The 17901-nt window shown below is 43.1% G+C and overlaps 1 protein-coding gene across 6 annotated transcripts in view; it reads right to left on the reverse strand.

Moving 5' to 3' along the window:
- Positions 1–1791: 1791 nt before the first annotated feature.
- reps1 (RALBP1 associated Eps domain containing 1) overlaps positions 1792–17901 on the reverse strand; it is a 59537-nt gene continuing 43427 nt past the window's right edge. For 4 of the 6 annotated variants that reach the window (XM_041173242.1, XM_041173234.1, XM_041173251.1 and 1 more), the window contains 11 exons: positions 16665–16745; positions 13102–13189; positions 10259–10360; positions 9107–9179; positions 8766–8899; positions 8451–8515; positions 7760–7942; positions 7580–7663; positions 6160–6308; positions 4252–4357; positions 1792–2057 (listed from right to left, as the gene is read on the reverse strand). In XM_041173242.1, coding sequence (XP_041029176.1) covers positions 1989–2057; positions 4252–4357; positions 6160–6308; positions 7580–7663; positions 7760–7942; positions 8451–8515; positions 8766–8899; positions 9107–9179; positions 10259–10360; positions 13102–13189; positions 16665–16745 — 1134 coding nt within the window. In that variant the 3' untranslated portion in view covers positions 1792–1988. The remainder of the gene's footprint in view (positions 2058–4251; positions 4358–6159; positions 6309–7579; positions 7664–7759; positions 7943–8450; positions 8516–8765; positions 8900–9106; positions 9180–10258; positions 10361–13101; positions 13190–16664; positions 16746–17901) is intronic. The other 2 variants (XM_041173256.1, XM_041173270.1) reach the window with 2 other exon arrangements.

Consider the following 17901-nt stretch of genomic DNA (forward strand, 5'->3'; position numbering starts at 1 on the left):
TAAACAGAGATGAGTATACATATTCAGACATAAGAAACTGCAAATCACATTAACCCTTAGAATACTGAACACTGAAGTCAAACTTAATTATAAAATCTTGCTCTTCGCATAATAATTTAAACAAATATTCTCTAGCTCTGTACAATTTTCGATTAAACTCCCAGTATTTAAATTTAAAGAGGATCACCCTTACCAGTGTTGGGGAGATGGACAGTATGTATTCAGTAATCAGAAGGCTATTTTGGCGGAATGAAAATCAGTCAGTAACATGCAGATAGAGGCTATGTTGTGAGAAATCACAGAGCCGCAAGTCGTTTACACACGCGCACACACACACACCACTTGTCTTTCCTAAATCATCACAATTTATCCCCACATACGCTGCTACTGCACAAACCCCACATTTTGAGTGAGAATGGGGAAGAAGAGTATAGATTCACCTGCTTAATGTACAATCCATGCAAACTGCACACATATTCACCCCTTGAGCGGTGGCTTTTATATGTAAACTCAAGGTGCCACACACACACACATACCCCCACCCCATGCACATGTGGTTTATACCACACCTGTCATTCTCCCCCCACCCCACCCCCCAACCCACCCCACCACGAATACTTAAAAAAGTGACACATGGTGCAGCAACAGCATTTGGTTTTCTTCCCTTCTCTCAGGCAGGGCTTGCTGGTTAAGATCTGGTTAACTTTTGATGAATACATCCTACGAGTGGACAGGCAGCAGAGATGGATTGGGATTACAAAGCCAAAAGCAAAACACTGCACCACCCCCCCCTCCCTTAACTGTGGGGGCATGTGCAGCAGTCAGGTTCATGTACTGTATGAAACAGTTAAGCCACTGGGATACAGCTACACAGCAGCTTCATTAGTGAGTTCAGTGCACTCAAGTTTAAAAAGGCCAGCTCACCACAAGCATCTTGACATACACAAACCAACAGACTGCTTTAACATAAACACAACAGGCTGTTAGTCCTTAACGACTGACTGTCTTATATTTATTTTAAAAAATCTTAGCGGCTGTCTCTAAACTTTCACCCAGACTTTGAACATATATTATCATTTACCCCCTCCAATTAAAAAGTGGTTTTGAACCATGTCTACCAAATCATGAATACGCTTATATGTCAGTAGTGCAAAATATTTCATTACATATCCCCCTGCCCCACCCTCCCCCGGCCAAGGTTGCTCCAAATGTATGGGGACATTGCATTCTTGATATTTTACTGCAGTAACGCAATGGGAACAATACTTTTTTTTGAATGATCTGAACGTAAAAAGGGCAAGACAAGCCGTTTTCACACACAAAACGCTAGAACAAAAGCCCACTCCTCATCCAAAACGAAAGCTATGCAGATTCAGGAGAGAAGCATTTTGAGACACTGACACGGGCATTTCCCATCCAAGCACAGCTCTTCCATCCCCAACCTTTGCACGACCACAATAATTCTATCAAAATAACATTTCCCAAACTATATACCAGTTAAGGAGGTTGACTGACTGAGCATGGGTGCTTCAATGTTGCAGCTGGCTGGTAGCTTCCCTCTTTCGATCACAGCAAGTCCGGAGGATTCAACAGGCATCTCATTCAGGATCTCTGTCCTGCTGGTAAGCCAGCTCTGCTGTCTGTAACGTTTGGACTGATCTGGGAGGGGTTCTGAAATTATTCACTCTTCTGTAGAATCAACACTGTTGTAAATCCCTCCCCACCCAGGGCCTGAATGCCCAATAGCTTTACAACTTCCTCTTATTTCCACCCACCCCCCCACCCCCCCACCACACACAACACCTCCTCTTAAACACACTGCAGCCACATGTCAAGTGTGCAGTTTGATAAAATTAACCATGTAAACTACCGCTGCATTGTAGACCGGCGAAGCTGAACACAGGTAAGCTGTCTGCAGGGTGGAGGGTCTGGTGACACACTCAGACCAAACACGGTTTTTAGTCTCATCCAAGCGTCAGGAGGCTCTGTTACAAGTGCGAAAATGGTCGAAGCTGCTCCAGTTGGACCTCGAGAGAGATTCTTTCCTCAAGCACATCCTACGATGATTGCCCGGGATGGAGAGAGGGAGAGAGAGAGAGAAAAAAGAAAGGCCTTGATTAATTCTTTACACTTCACTTCACTTTTCTTGGAGCATGCACTCCCACTTGTCCTTGCACATCTCCCCAGGAGCAGCACCAGCTAATTCTCACACTCCGCTCCCCCGATTTACCCTCAGTTCTCACAGACATCCCAGGCAAAGTGAGAAACTGGCTATTTCTCCCTTAGTACTGCACTGAAGTGTCAGTCCAGATTATATACGTACTCGAACCCATGAGCTTGTGAGTCAGAGGTGAGACCCACTGAGCCAAGGCTGATGCTCAGTTTTAAAATCAGGCCATAAAGCATTAAGTGTTATATTTATTCTGTATGTGAAGGCATAATGGACAAAGTCAGGCTGAGGTTGTTTTTTTACTCATCCGTGGGATATGGGCATCGCTGGCTAGGCCAGCATTTATTGCACATCCCTAATTTCCCTTGAGAAGGTGGTGCTGAGCTGCCTTCTTGAACCACTGCTGTCCATGTGGTGTAGGTACACCCACAGTGCTGTTAGGGGAGTTCCAGGATTTTGATCCAGCGACAGTGAAGGAACAGCGATATATTTCCAAGTCAGGATGGTGAGCAGCTTGGAGGGGAACTTCCAGGTGGTGGTGTTCCACGCATCTGCTGCCCTTGTCCTTCTAGATGGTAGTGGTTGTGGGTTTGGTAGGTGCTGTTGAAGGAGCCTTGGTGAGTTCCTGCAGTGCATCTTGTAGATGGTACACACTGCTGCCACTGTGCGTCGGTGGTGGAGGGAGTGAATGTTTGTGGATGGGGTGCCAATCAAGCGGGCTGCTTTGTCCTGCATGGTGTTGAGCTTCTTGAGTGTTGTGGAGCTGCACTAACCCATGCGAGTATGCCTTCACACTCCTGAGTTGCGCCTTGTAGATGGTGGACAGGCTTTGGAGAGTCAGGAGGTGAGTTAATCACTGCAGGATCCCTAGCCTCTGACTCGCTCTTGTAGCCACAGTATCTATATGAGATTAGTCAGATGCACACTTTGGAATAGAGATTTTGCAGCTGTCAACCCTAGGTCTGGGCTTGATCGAAAAGTCTTCAAATAATTTCATAGAAGTTGGATGTTTTGAGAGTTTGAAAGCAGAGTTTACCAAAAACAATGATCTAAAACATTGCACAGATAATGAGAGTTCTTTATATTTTCTGATTGTAATCATACTTAAGTGCTTAGAAAATACTTCATGTCTCTCTCCATAGGCAGTTTTGCTGGTAACTGCAGTTTGGCTCTCTGCAGTTGTGTGCTAGCAAATATGGGCAAAATTAGTATGTATAATCCCGCCAATCAGATCTGAACATTTCTTTCACATAGGTAAATTGACAGCAAAAGCTGAAAAATAATATTTCCCCCATTTTCTCTCAATTCTCAAAACTGACTCCATTCAGTCTCTATCCAGCCAAGGCTGATGCGCAGTTTTAAAATCAGCCTCATAAAGCATTAAGTGCTACGTTTATTCTGTATGTGAAGACATGTTGGACAAAGTCAGGCTGAGCCTACCTGTAGAGCTTCATGTCCAAACCCTGAAGATTTTATTTTGGCCTTACACTGTTCGCACATTCTAGGTGACATTCTAGGTGTATTCATGTAACATGAAGGGGAGTGTTAAATCAAAAGTCTCAATGTTGTAGGGTACATGCAAGTGTCATATCTTCTCAGCAAGATTTACCGTACATGTCTTACAAAATAGCACAAATATATTGCCTATGAACTTTTCCACCATCTAATAAAATTACACTGAAAGTCTTTTTCATGCTAGGTATGAAATAAACAAACTCACTCAGGGATTCCTCCCTTGCCCAAGTTATTTGTAGAAAGGAATATTGAAGAACTTTTAATTGGGAGCCATAAGAAGGTTAATTAAACTAATTGAGGGGCACTTCTATGTCTTTTTTTTAAAAAAAAAACACTTGGATTATTGAATCCTTTAGAATCTATCCAATTGATCTGATGTGCTCTCCATTTAAAGCACATCCTAATGGTCTTCAGTGTCACCTCTTCATTTGAGGTAATTTGAAGGAAGACATTGAAAGACTGAACAGCAAATTTAGCTTAGCCTAAGTGTCAGAAGGATCGATATTTTACAGTTGTGGTTGGCTTTATTGCACTGTAAGTAGACTCAGTGTCCAATCTCTCCCTACCTTCAGCTGCTGTTGTAATTCACTGTTGAGTCTGGCTAACACCGTGTTAGTTTCCTTATTTCTTCTGATCGAAGCCTGAATAGACTTTTTATCTTTGCCAAATGACCTATAATTAAAGAAGGTGCATTAATAATTTTCCCCCACTCATACCCCCAGCATTGTCACAGCTCGTTTCTGTTCCCCACAGAGTGAGGGAGGGAGGATGGTAACTGCCACACAGACTGGCAACATGTAGTAGCGCTTTGTGCAACAGAATTCAGTAAATCTGGTTCCACTTTACAGAGTGCACCTCCCCACCCAGCCTAGGGTCCTGCAACTAGAAACCATTTAAATTAGGTCTAATTCTCCTGGTGCAAGTAAAGGCAAGTGGGGGGAAAATTGTCAACAAGGTCATGATCAACATCTTCCACAAAGCCCTTATTAGTGGCACTCCCAGGATCTAGCAATATAAAATGGGTTTGGTTGCAAAGTAAAGATCCTGTTCTGTCCCAACATCGTCGAGTTCCATCATCAGGTGACTGGAGTTAAGTCACTAACTCACGGATGCAACACTTCCCATTTTCCTTTGAACCATCCTTGGTCCCGGCTTCCGTGAAATGCAACTAAGAACAACATGAGAAATAGGAGGAGGAGTAGGCCATTCAGCCCTTTGAGCCCACTCCACTATTCAATGAGATTATGGCTGATCTTCTAACACCATTTTTCTGCACTATCCCTGTATCCCTTAATGTTTTCCATATCTAGAAATCTATCAATCTCAGTTTTGAACATACTCAATGACTAAGTCTCCAAAGCTCTCTGGGGCAGAGAATTCTAAAGATTCAACACCGTCCGAGTGAAGAAATTCTCCTCAACTCAAGTCGTAAATGGCCTGCCCCTTATTCTGAGACTGTGACCCCTGGTTCTAAATCCCCTCCAGCCAGGAGAAACATCTTTCCTGCATCTACTCTGTCGAGCCCTGTGGAAATTTTGTTTACCTGAATGAGATCACCTCTCATTCTGCTAAACTCCAGAGACAAAGGCCCAGTCAATTCATCTTTCCTCATAGGACAATCCCTCCATCCCAGGAATTGGTAAACTTTCATTGCACTACCTTTATGGCAAGTATATCTTTCCTTAGGCAAGGAGACAAAAACTGCACACAATACTCCAGGTGTGGTCTCACCAAGCCTCTGCAGCAAGATATTCTTACTTAAATCTTCTTGTAATAAAAGCCGGCATACAATTTGCCTTCTTAATTACTTGATGTACCTGCGCATTAGCTTTCAGTGACTCATGAACAAGGACACCCAAATCCCTTTGAAGTTCAACACTTTGTATTGACCACTGTATACAATTAAGGCTTATCCCCAAACAGGAATCAGTTTGAGATGATTTAAGTAGAATCTTTCCAGCCAATGGAAGGGGTTGAGGTGGTGATGGGGAGAGATGACCTTCAGCTCACTGATTTTGATTGAAACCCAAGTGTCAGATGAATGGACAATGTTATTGACCAGCTACAGTTTCCAGCCCCTCTTTACAGACATTACAGTTGCAGGGAAACTATCTGCTGAACTATTGTGGAGAAGTGCCAACCAGAGTACAGCCACTTTCCCTTCGGCGAGGTGGGGGCATGGAGGGTAGGGGATGGGAGGGAAAATTTACAGCAAGCTGTCCCAGCGTGCTTTTGTTCATCCGGTAGTCAAATTATATTCCAGCAGGAGACTGCCTCCTTAATTGGGGAGGGGTGCACAACAGAGGTAATACCAAATGGCCAAACTAAATATTGTTAGATAATCTCAATGTGGATAACTTAAATGTCAATTGCTCTGACATACATCTAGATCTAACATGTTACACCGATTGATCACAGGGAAAAAAATAATCACAATCTGGATGGGTACAAGAATTAAATAGAATCATACCTACCTTGGAATTGATGACTGTGCAACCAGCACAGTATTAATTATACTAGTTTTTTGGGCAAGTTCATCAGGTTCAGCACGAAGCTCGTCATCAGACTTCAGTCTCCTGCGGACGGGCTTTGGAGGGGGGACAAGAGATGATGCACTTTTAACCTGTAATTTAAGAAAAAAACGGTAAGATTGATACAATTCCAGAATTATGTTAAATATCAAGTTCCATTTCAACTCAATAATGATTTGTAGGTGTCTCTTGGATCAGATTTCCAACCCACTTCTCCCCACCTCTGCACTGCAAGGTTCTGTGGTATCTCTGTAAACGTGCAGTATTGCAGGGGCACAGCTCTCTTTTGATGAACATTGCAAATGCTTTACTGAAGTAATTGGTGAAATCAGACTTTTCCTCTGATATCTAAATCTCTGCTGCCCGTACTCCAACTCGCGCCCATTCACCCAGCACTCCTTATGCTCACTGACCTCCACTTGCTCTTAGCCTAATAAGACCTCAATTTAAAAATTCTCATTCTTGTTCTTGAACCTTGCTTCACTTCTCCCTGTAACCTCCTCCAACTCTGGCCTCTTGGGCACTCCTGATCTTGATGGCTCAACCATTGGCTTCAGTTACCCAAGCTCCTGCATTCACTGCCTAAACCTCTTTGCCACTGTGTCCTCCTTTAAGAGGAGCCCCAAAACCAACATCTCTGACCAAACTTCTGGTCACCTGCCCTAATATGTCCCGGTGTCAAATATTGGGCTGATTCAGCTTCTCTGAAGAGCCTTTACACTTTATAACATTAAAGATGCTGTATAGATGCAAATTGTTGTTAAGACTCAGGAAAGATGGAAAATCTTCAACGTGAAAATCTAACCTAATAAAATTGTGCTTACAGCAAAATAATGAGGAATGGGACAGTTGGGCCTTTTCAAACGCAAACAGAAGTGGGGGGAACTTTTGGGCACTCAAAAGGGAAAAGCGAACGTGTGACCGAGCTCGTTGCCGTGCTCAGTTCTGAAGGTAATCCAGAGACTGGAAGGACAAAGTCACAAGGTTTGGTTGAATCCTAATGCAGGTTCAGGTTACAGATGTCTCTTGCAATAGGTTCAGGTGCCTAGGTGCAGACATACAGTTTTCAGGGTATTCCCTTCTGGAAGGGAACTGTTTTATTTTCTTAAAAAAGAACAGAGCAATTGGTGATTGAGGATTTCTGATGAAGAATTTGATACTGAACATGGTTTTCTCTCCCCTGGAAAAAGAAATTAATTGGGCACGGTCTCAAACTATTACAGACCCCACAGCCAAGAATGGCAGCCATCCACCTTCTTCCATGTGTAAAAGTCCTTCTGTAACCTCGAACTAGGGTTGCAAGGGCATCCTGAGGTGGCTCAATCACTTATTATAAATAAGCTTAATTAAGGACTCTACATACCGTGTTTCCAGTTGGCTTTTCATCACTAGAACCATCTAGTTTTGCTGTTCGTAGGGTCCCTGCTGAATCTGGAGGTTTTTCAGCCTAAAGAGGTACATTTAAAAGGAATACTAGTCACAAATATGTAGACCAATGACATTTCAGCCCTAATTGCTGTGACAAAGCTCAAACAATGCTCACTGGAATGGTTTCTGCATGCTTGGCCGAGTCATCCATTTGCTGCTCTGTGCTCTTCGACACAAATGCTTCAAATTGCCGGAAATCAGCAAAGTTGGGCTGCTCTGGCATCTGGTGAGGAGAGGTGCTGGTGCGTGCTGCATGGCCATCAGCCTCTGCCGAGCGGTGTAGGGGAGGCACAGTGACCTAGATGAAAGGCAGCACAACAGGAGAGATGCATTTCAGCTTTTATGTTGCAATGAATGGCAGGGACATTGCACACCAATTTGAATTTAAGACCGCTAATAAGGCACTCACAATTGTCTTAAAATTGCCACCATTTGCTGAAAATACTTAAACACCAATTAAAAAAATTCTGAAACTTACAACGCAGTTTCTGTACCTTTAAATAAAGCATCATGATATCACAGTGATTTGTACTAAAAAATTAAAAACTTGGACGATTGTATTTTATTAAAAATGCTGTGCCAAATGCACATAATTTAATGACATTAAACCGAGAAGGACTAACAGGAGGAACATAAATCTGGTGCTTTCCTCAAGTCCTGATTATTCACCCCAACTCCCAATCATTCTACTTCATTTTCACATTCTGGCGCAGGCTAGCAGGAGTCTCAGGCAAGTTCAGCGTGCACCACACACCCAACATTATATCTTCAAAGCTCAGCCGCATGCATTGAGCTAATTCATGTACCTGCGTAGGCTGGGGTCTTGGAGGCACTGCAGGGGGACAGGTGACAACTCCAGCTTGTGGTTGCCCTTCAGAGCAGTGGTTATGGAAAAAAAAAAGCACAAAGCAAATCATGAGATATTCTCAAAAGCACATCACACTCGCCTTACAAACAGAACAAACTGACTTATCTTCACAGCAGCAGCTGATTCCTTCTGCACACCACAACCAAAGTTTAAACCGTAATCTCTGCGCTGACGACCCATCTCCCCGAACAGCACTTTAAATATTCCGCATGATTTGACAAGAAGAAAATCTTTACTATAAGGGTTCCCCCACCTGTGTTGCTGGCAGTAAAGGTTCTGTTCATATCTAGGGACGACGATCTCGAATGTGAAGGCTGGGGTCTTGGTGGAGGTGGAGGAGGTGCAGCAGTCTTGAGGGTATTGTCTGGGGAAGTGCCTGAATGCGAACTGTGAAGAGCACAAACATGCCTGAGAGAGTGATGTATGCTTTCACCCTTGCGATCAGGTGCTTTCTCCACTGAATTAAGTCGATTATGTTTTTTTTTTAAAAAACTCTCCAGAGAACATATTAATCATAATATACTTCCCTCCACACGGTAATTTAATTCTATAAAACCACAAGCCTAGAAACTCCCCAGAGAAGCCTCCACTTACCGTTGCCGAGTTATGCTGTTTCCGATCTGATCAGACTCTGAAACAAACGAATCTGAACTACTGTATCCATCAGCTGAGAGAGAAAAGGAATGAGTGTTGAATCAAAAACATTTTTCAAAGTCGCCTAAATATAATGCATAAATTCTAGCGAAGGTAATATCTAAAATATTTTGAGAGTAAATTCCAGCAAAGGTACTTGAATAGTAAGAATTGTGCACATAATGGGAGCTGAAGGGAAGAGAGAGAACAAAATAAAAGCAAGTAATTTGGTCAAGGTCAACGGGTTAACGGAACTCAATGCGACAAAAGTGACCACCCTGGTTGGGGGCCATAAGCTGCTTAGACTGGAACAGTTCCAGACCTCTTAGAATAATCCAACATCAGTCTAGTTTATTGCTGGACTGGGAGGGGGGGGGGCTAGACCAGTTACTAGGAGGACTGGGAATCTTCCTGACATTGCTCCAATGAAAGGACAATAGTCAAGCAGCTGGGAATTTATCAGCGCTCTCTACTGGTGAGCTACATGATTTTATGCCGTTAAATTTCAGCAGCAGCCTGCAGAGACTTGGATGATGTTTCAGCCTTGGCCTGAACCATCTGGCGACAGGTTTCTTCATGTGTCAGACACCTCGCTGACCAAAATAAAAGTTCGCCCTTGCACACTGCCCATTTCCCATCAGGCTCAGCTGTTACCCAATACCATCCAAAGCCAGCAAAAGCATCCTGGCTTTGGGTTTCTCCACAGCTACTGATACCACCTCACAATCCGCCCACCAGCTTTGCCCACTGAAGACCTCCACTGTCGTACAATGTCAAGTGACCCACCCAGAATCTTGGTGGAGGACTGACAGAAGCTCGCCGAGTAAAGCTAAATAACGTCCAATCGCATTTAAAAGCTGGGCTATGAACTAAAACACCATGGGGCGGAGATAATGTACAATGGAAGCGGTCAACAACAAATGGATAATAAATGTTGCCCTCATCAGCGAATGAAAGAATAAAAAGGCCCACAAATGGCTTTTATTTAAAGAAAAAAATAAATCTATAATAAAAAGTTCTCATGGGAAAACTGAAAATATATAACAAAGTAATCATACTGTCACTTCCAGGATGGGACAAAAATAAGCGCTACAAAACATATATTTCCCTTACCTACAGTATTTCCTGCAACAAATTTCACAGTGGTGGCTAATTTAGCCTCTTCTGAAAGCTCAGGCGAGTTTGTAAGCAGAGGACTGGTTGGGTGTGTTAGTTCTGTAAAGCAACGATAAATAATCATTTGGGTTTCATCAACCATAATTCAAAACATGAAGAGAACAAATCCTTCCTATAATTAGGCCACAATTTCCTTGATTGCTACCGTCGGTTTCACAACAGATCCCTGGATGCACGCTTAGCGGTAGCACGAGCACCCAGTGAGCAGCCATCATTTTTCAGGCGGGATAATGGTGGGCATGTGCAGAAAGGCAACAATCCATTAACCCACTTCATTAGATGAAGTTTGTATGCATTCCATTCATCCCAGATATTGCAGAATGCAGTGCCATTACAAACAGTTCACGTATCTTGGAGAAGTCAAAACAAACGGTAGCGGAGAGAAAATATTGGCCGCCTAATTAGATTTCTAGTTGCAAACTCAAACATAAAATAGAGTAATACAACTACAATGGAAAAGGCAATCAATAACAGCAGGGGCCAAGTACAAGTAAAACCACGAAGCACTTCCCATAGCCAGCTTTGCACTGGGTCGCCTCATCCATCAGTACTATATTGAAGGGATATTTTCAAGACCAGCGGTTCAATGTATAACGGTTATTAATATGAAGAAGTCTGCAAACTCACGTGTTTTTAAAAGTTTCCTATTCGCCCCTTAAAACGGCTCCTGGCATAAACTAAGAAAGGTCCACACAGGTATAATCAGTAATTCTGATTTGAAACACTGCACTTTACATAGTGATCTCTCACTCGTTGCACTCACTGCCACAAACTGGCAAACCTATTTCATTTGATATTCTTGCCTCAGCATACTCCTTCAGTTTGAGAACCTGTTATGAGTCATTTGAACTAACATAACAAAAAGGACAATATATTTGTGCTCCTAAGGGATACAGAACCACCCAGTGTTTTTTTTAAAAATCTAAAATAAAGATAACACAGCAGGGGTTGGGTGGAGCGCTGGAGCTGTGAACTGTTTCATTCATCTCTGGGATCTGGGCTCAAATCCAGGACACACATGATGTACTGAAGACACTCTGACTGATGCAATGTTTTGAGTAAACTGAGGTTCAGACATTCAATCCAGTCCCAAGCAAACGTAGGCTAACACTAAGCTAGCCAACACTTAGCTGGCAACCTCGTGGCTGGAAAGGGAATGGGACAGATACAGTCGAGTGGTTCCTGAGGCTGGGTTATGGCATACTGTTGGAGATGAGTAGTGGAAATGTTATTCCATACCTGCCACAGCCGAACTGTGGGCACCTTACGCAGACAGTGGATGCAAAAAGTGGAAGTTGTCCACTCTCCTGATACGACGTTATCACAAAAGCTCTCATTAAAATCCTGTGTACGTCAGAAATAGATACTCTGCATCTATCTATAATGAAGAAAATCAGAGTCCCTGCAGACAGCAGGTTGATTGCCATGAATGCATTTTGGTCATGGGCTGACTACATGTCAATCCCAGTGCCTCACCTTTAGGCCTCTCTTCTCAGGATCCTACTCCTCAACCTCCCCAAGCCTGTAGTCATCCTCCAGACCAGTGCCTCCAACAGCAGCCCTGGTCCCACCAGACACATCCTCAAGAACAAGAAACAATGAGGATCACACCCAGGCCAGGCAGCTTCCAGATGACAACAGTAGATGAGGAAAGGCCATAACTTGCAGCAGTAACCAGGCTAGGAAGTTAAGAGGAATAGGGAGCAGGTGTGATGAGCAGCAGGAATTTAAGTATGTATTCCGAGAGGGCGGGTGGTACAGATTTGTTAAGTGGGTGAGGGGTGCTGAACTTTCTTTAGCAATTTCAAAGGAAATAAATGTAATATCAAGTCAGTCAATCATTCCTCAGGCACCATGCTAGCCTTTTATTCAACCAGGGGAAAATGGCACATGTGCAATTTCGAGCAGGAGCCTCACCTTATGGATAGCGGTTGGGGGGTGGGGAGGAACTCTGGTTAACAGTATCCCCTTCAAGGGTCCAGGAACACTGAAGCCTACTTGCTGGCCCAGCCAAGGTCACATAACGCAGCAGAGTTCAGAGAGCAGGAGGGCTCTCTAGTCTGTATGGCTCAGCATAAGTCTGGGTTGCGTCGTTACTGTCTAAGCTAGGGGAAACGGGAAAATGGATAATTCACCCAATTTACAAACCCTAAACCTGGCGGGACCCGCCGTGGGCGAGGCGACCCCCCCCAGCCAGAAGCCCAATGACTTGTGGCAGGGCCAGAAAATCCTGCTTCTGGTCAGCCAATACCTGCAAGAGCGTTTATCCAATTTTGCCAGCCACAACTAAAACACAGAGAGTGTGTTAAAGCTAATCCGCTCACAATGGCAAAATGATATCCAAGGAGACAAATACTAGAGTTTTGTGGAAAGAACAGAATTCAATCCACACACTTCTCAAATCGGGAAATGGACTGCACCTCCAGGGAAGAGACACTACTGCAATGCGCCCAACTATCCCATCAAGAATCTAAGGCTGAACAAGTAATCTTATTCCATACCCCTGAGCAGAGAGGGTATCCCATTTTATCAAGTGTTGCAAAAAGGGGTACTGACAAATCATTCAGAAAAGACGTTCTTTAGGAAGCTAGAGTAGGTGAATAATTTATATATATATATATATATATATATATATACACACACACATACATACATATGTAAAAAATACATTTTCTTTGGAACTAAGGAAGATTCTAGCTACACATCCAAAACCTTGATCGTCAGCCCCGAAATAAATGCTGAATGAGACAGACAGACATGGGAGCAGCCCTTTTCATTACCACTTCCAATTCTTTTCAGCTCCATCTCTTGCATGTGAATTTTACTTGGAGTCATGCGGATTGGAACAGGGTGAACGATAGCTGTGTCCTGCAAGTTAATTTTTTTTGGGTGGGGTAAAGAAAGAGGGGGGAAAAAAATACCGTTAGCAATTTGCAGAAGAGATTTATAATCAGATTATTCACAGTTCTCGAGTGAAGAAAATTTTATAATGCATCCAATTAATATTCTCTCTGCCTGAATATGGAGAACGCAAAATGATTCTGATGACAGTGCATAAAACAGCCATTATTAAACTGCTGTGATTGTAGAATTCGATAATTCTTAGGATCAGGAATTCAGTATTTGCCCAAAATTACTTCTGGAAGAAAAAGTGTTCTTCAACCCATTCAAATATCAATTCTGTACAATTCCTTGAGGTTTCTGATACTTTTTTTTAATGAAAACAAGATATTCTCCCTCTATAGCTATGGTTTCTTTAAAGCCAGTTCTAGCTCTTTGGTTTCCCCAGATACAATTTCTCTGTAATGGGATAGACAGACAAGTCCTCAGGGCTCTGCTTCTCCATAACCAGGCTGGCAGGGTAGGCAACAATAAAGCAATAGATCTTCCGGGGGCCTCGCTGGAATTTACTTTCCAATCACACTGCAGCAAAAGGCAAATGCAATCACAAAACACAAATAACAGATGTGGTATAATTGCATCAGGATATCAATTAAAGGCACCACAATGCAGGAATACAGCAATATATTAGTAATCTCATCAGGGAGTTCTGCTTGCAACGCTTTCTGTAAGTTATCATGTCAGTGGCAGATGCCACATCTGGGGGGGGTGTCAGGGGGGCTGTTGGTGGAGAATGGGTCCTCTAGGTTAGACTGAAAAAATCCTGTCAATTTTTCCATCATCTGGCCACAGAAATGAGCAATGGGAGAAGGTCCATAAGTAGTAAAGCATATAACTTTCCCTTTCTGTCTCTCTTTTTGGCAGGGGGAAGGTGGGGGGGGGCGGAATCTCAGATGTAAACCCACTGGTTAAGGCAGCATGATTCTATACTGTAGCAGAGGTCACTCGTTCCACTGCTGATAGGAGGAACGTGGACACAAAGCTCTGCAAAATCACACTTGCTCTTAAACAGCAATTCACATCCAAACAAGGGTTTGGATCGAATTAACAAAATAGGTAAAAAAAAAACAAGACAGTGATGTATTCCCTATTAATTTAGTATAAAAAGCAAATCCTTAATCTGCAATATATGCAAAAACAGCACTACAATCTTACTCCGTTATTAAATCAGTAAAGAGTTAACAGTAAAATAAAGCAGAAAGGTACAAACGTAAGTGACATTTTAGGGGGTAGGAAAGGAGTGAAAAGAAGAGAAAAGGGAGCAGAAAGGTATCTATATTCAGCAGTAAGTGCATCACATTCATGTCAATTCTTAAACTCGGAGGATTATAAAACTAATAACTCGGAAGCCACTTGACTAAAATCAAGTCTGCTCCATTATGTTGCTACCCACAGCGGTTCTTTTTATTGGATCCATTTTCCTGTCCCTCATTCATACTTTTCAATCACTTCTTTTTTCTGTGTGCCTATCTCCCTTTTAAAGATCTCAACTGATGCTGCAACATCATGCATGATGCTGTTCTCCTAGAACAGCACTTTGGGCACTCGAAAATCCTTCCTAATGTGGTGTTCCAGAAATGGAGCAGAATTCCAACCGAATTGGATCAGCATTCTGTATAACTGCAGCAAGTTCTAACATAGCCTTTACCATAGCTGGCTTGCAGGTGCAACTGGTTTAGGTACATGGACTCAAAAGTCCCTCTTTATAAAAAAAAAAATGAGAATATGGGAAACAGATTTTTAACCCACTCAAGTCAGTGGTGGGACCAGAACCACAGTTCAAGTGCAAGTTAAACACCATGTACCTTCATTCTGGTCTTTCAGCCAACCCTCTACCACTCCTTACATATTACCGTGGCTTCCATTTCAATTACCACTTCAGCAGTGTATCCCAATGTCTCATAATCCCAAAGTAAAAACATTTAAATGTTTCTCCTTTCTTGGTCCGGAACTCCCCGTATCTAATTTTGTTTCTATGCTTCATTGTTCCAGATCCTTCAATCATTGGTTTCGCTTGCCCTCTTTGCCCTTCCGTCTAAATTATGAAAGCAACTGCGGCTGCAATCGTTACATCCACTCATGAGAAAGGGTAGTCTTGGGTGACTGCCACTGACATTCCCTCTTCCATTGTGGGTGGTAAGAGTGAGACAGCAACCGGCTAATCACTAAATAGGTGTCCCTGCATCCTGCGAATCAGTGGAGCACCACACCAGTCACACTAGCGTTGCATCATGACATGTCACTGGGTCATCCTCTATTTTAACAACTCTGGTGTGGCTAGCAGCCCGCCAGCAGCTTATCTGGAGAAACCTGATGAATTAAAGAGCCTCGAAAATCCCCAATTACACGACAGCTAGTAATCTGGCTGAAACTAAATTCACTTCAGCTTAAAGACTTGCACAAGTAACAATCCTGACAAATTCCATATCGTTGTACTAACAAAAAAAGGGCTACCGTACAATATAAGCTGTAAATACATTTCTTTCTCACACAGGCCTCCCAGCATACATATACCCGAGTAGCTTTATTTTGCACTGTGTGAGTAGCTGAATTGATTAGCCTTCTATGAAACCTGACCATTAACTGCTCTTTATCACTAAGATTCCCATGGAAATAACACCGCAGATTTCAGGTTGTCCGAATGGCATAGTACTATGAGATGCAATACCAAACTATTGAGAATAGGAAGTGTCCTGTGGTTAATGCCCAGAGTTAGCAGATTGTGCCAGGTCAGCAGTGGGGTGTAACAACTGGTCTGGGAAGGGAAAATGAGACTTCAGTCAGTGCTCCTAATCCCAAATGCTGCTCAGTTACCCCAGCTGGTTAGCTCATATTTGGATACTGGGTAGACAGGGGGCAAAATTTGTCTGCTCCACAGGCAAACAGCCCAGGTCACTCAGTCTACACTCTCATATGAATGATGACTAAACAGGCTGCCAGCACCATATCTCAGGAGGGGAAAGTGGGGAAAAAAGAGAGAGAGACAGAGAGAGGTGAGGTGTAGGTATAAGAGAGAGAAAGGGTGGGGGGTGGTGGCAGAGGGGAAACAAGAATGGGGCTGAGAGTAGCAACAAAATAAATTTTCAATCTTCATATAGAATTTAGCCTCTTATCCAAGGACAGTGATTATGCAGGTTTCCTACACTTGCAACTGATATGCCAGTTACAACAAAAGGAAGACCATTTCATTACAGTAGGCTTTAGAATTAGAGACAGAACTTCAATTGTAAGCACATGCTGATGATTTGGATACAGCACAGCAAGAAGCAAACAGGATCTTAGTGTATCATTATCAGCAGTTTCTTCGAATAGAGTTGATTAGTATATACATACACTATTTCCAACTCTAGCACGTGCAAAAGCAGCAAGTTATTTTAAAAAGATCAGGGTTAATAAAACAAAAGCGTAACATCAGAAAGCCCACTCTACATGATTCACTTACAGGATCAGCTGGTGCAATGTTAGAATCAAACTGGGTCAGAGTTTGCGAGCTGGAGGAGCGTTCACTAAAAGTCTCCCACTGCTGGACAGACAGAGTAGAGACCAATCAGAATGAGAAAGGTCACACATCACAAAGCTTTTATAAAGGTAATTTTGCAGAAAGAGTAAAAAAAGGAGAAGTTTCAAGTCAAGCATTTTAATTCATAACGCTTTTAACTGCTTGATGAGGTGGTAACTCTCCTGCTTCCAAGCATGCATTCAACTTATAAACAGATATCAGTCCTCCAATTCACTAAGCTAAACAGGAATGTTGTACAGATGTGGGACTGGGTGTAGCGAAAATAAAAGTCCTCCATCCTGTCTGATAAAAGGCCCTCACTACAAACAGGCCATTCCTATTTGGTCAAGCCCCTAGCAGATTTGTGGGAACCCACAACTTTGGTTAATGAGAAAATGTTTAGATCTACACAGCTGGGTCCTCCTCTGGTTGTGTGTGAACGAGAGGGGAACAATCTGTATTCCTCTTGCACTAGCACGAGTCTGGAACGCTGGTGCAGAGTGTTTCGCTTGCGATCAAGTGTCAGACTTGGCATTCAGGGACACAAAGAATGTGCACACCCCCGACTCAAACTCTTACAGTAGCACAGAGAAAAGGCTGATAAGTAACAGAGCATTTTCTGGCCAGGCCACATGTTGAGAGTTTCCACAATGGTGCTGGGACAAGACCAAATATAAATTAACTGGAGGCTGAACAAATGGAATGTTCCTGTTAGAGTGATACTTTAATATCCCCAATGGCCAGATGGAATGGTGCAAGCAGGGCATTAAGATGGCAGGGGAGTGGGACAAGGGATGGGGTTTTGCCTTTGTTTTAAGTCTCCCACTGTTTTAATGAGCTTGAAATCCGGCATGGGAAGTCTGCCCATCACAAAACCAGGGGCCCTGTTTTAAATGGCTAAGTTGGCTTCCAATGAGGCCAGAGTAGAACATGTAATTTTAACGGCGAGCCTGATTAAGGCTGTATGGTCTAAACCCCATCAGCAGTAGCTGCTGGCAGTCAAGATTCAGGTCACAGCAGGCACAACCTTTTGAAGATTTTAAGAAGGTCCCTTAAAGGCCAGGAATGCTACTCCCGACCCCTGAATAGCCCTTGGGTACATGGCAACACCCCCCCCACCCCCCCACCACCACCCCCCCACCCCCCCCAAATTTCAGACTCCCAAACCTCCAATCTCCTT

The sequence above is a fragment of the Carcharodon carcharias genome, chromosome 2 (genome assembly GCF_017639515.1).
Source record: "Carcharodon carcharias isolate sCarCar2 chromosome 2, sCarCar2.pri, whole genome shotgun sequence".
NCBI classification, from domain to species: domain Eukaryota; kingdom Metazoa; phylum Chordata; class Chondrichthyes; order Lamniformes; family Lamnidae; genus Carcharodon; species Carcharodon carcharias.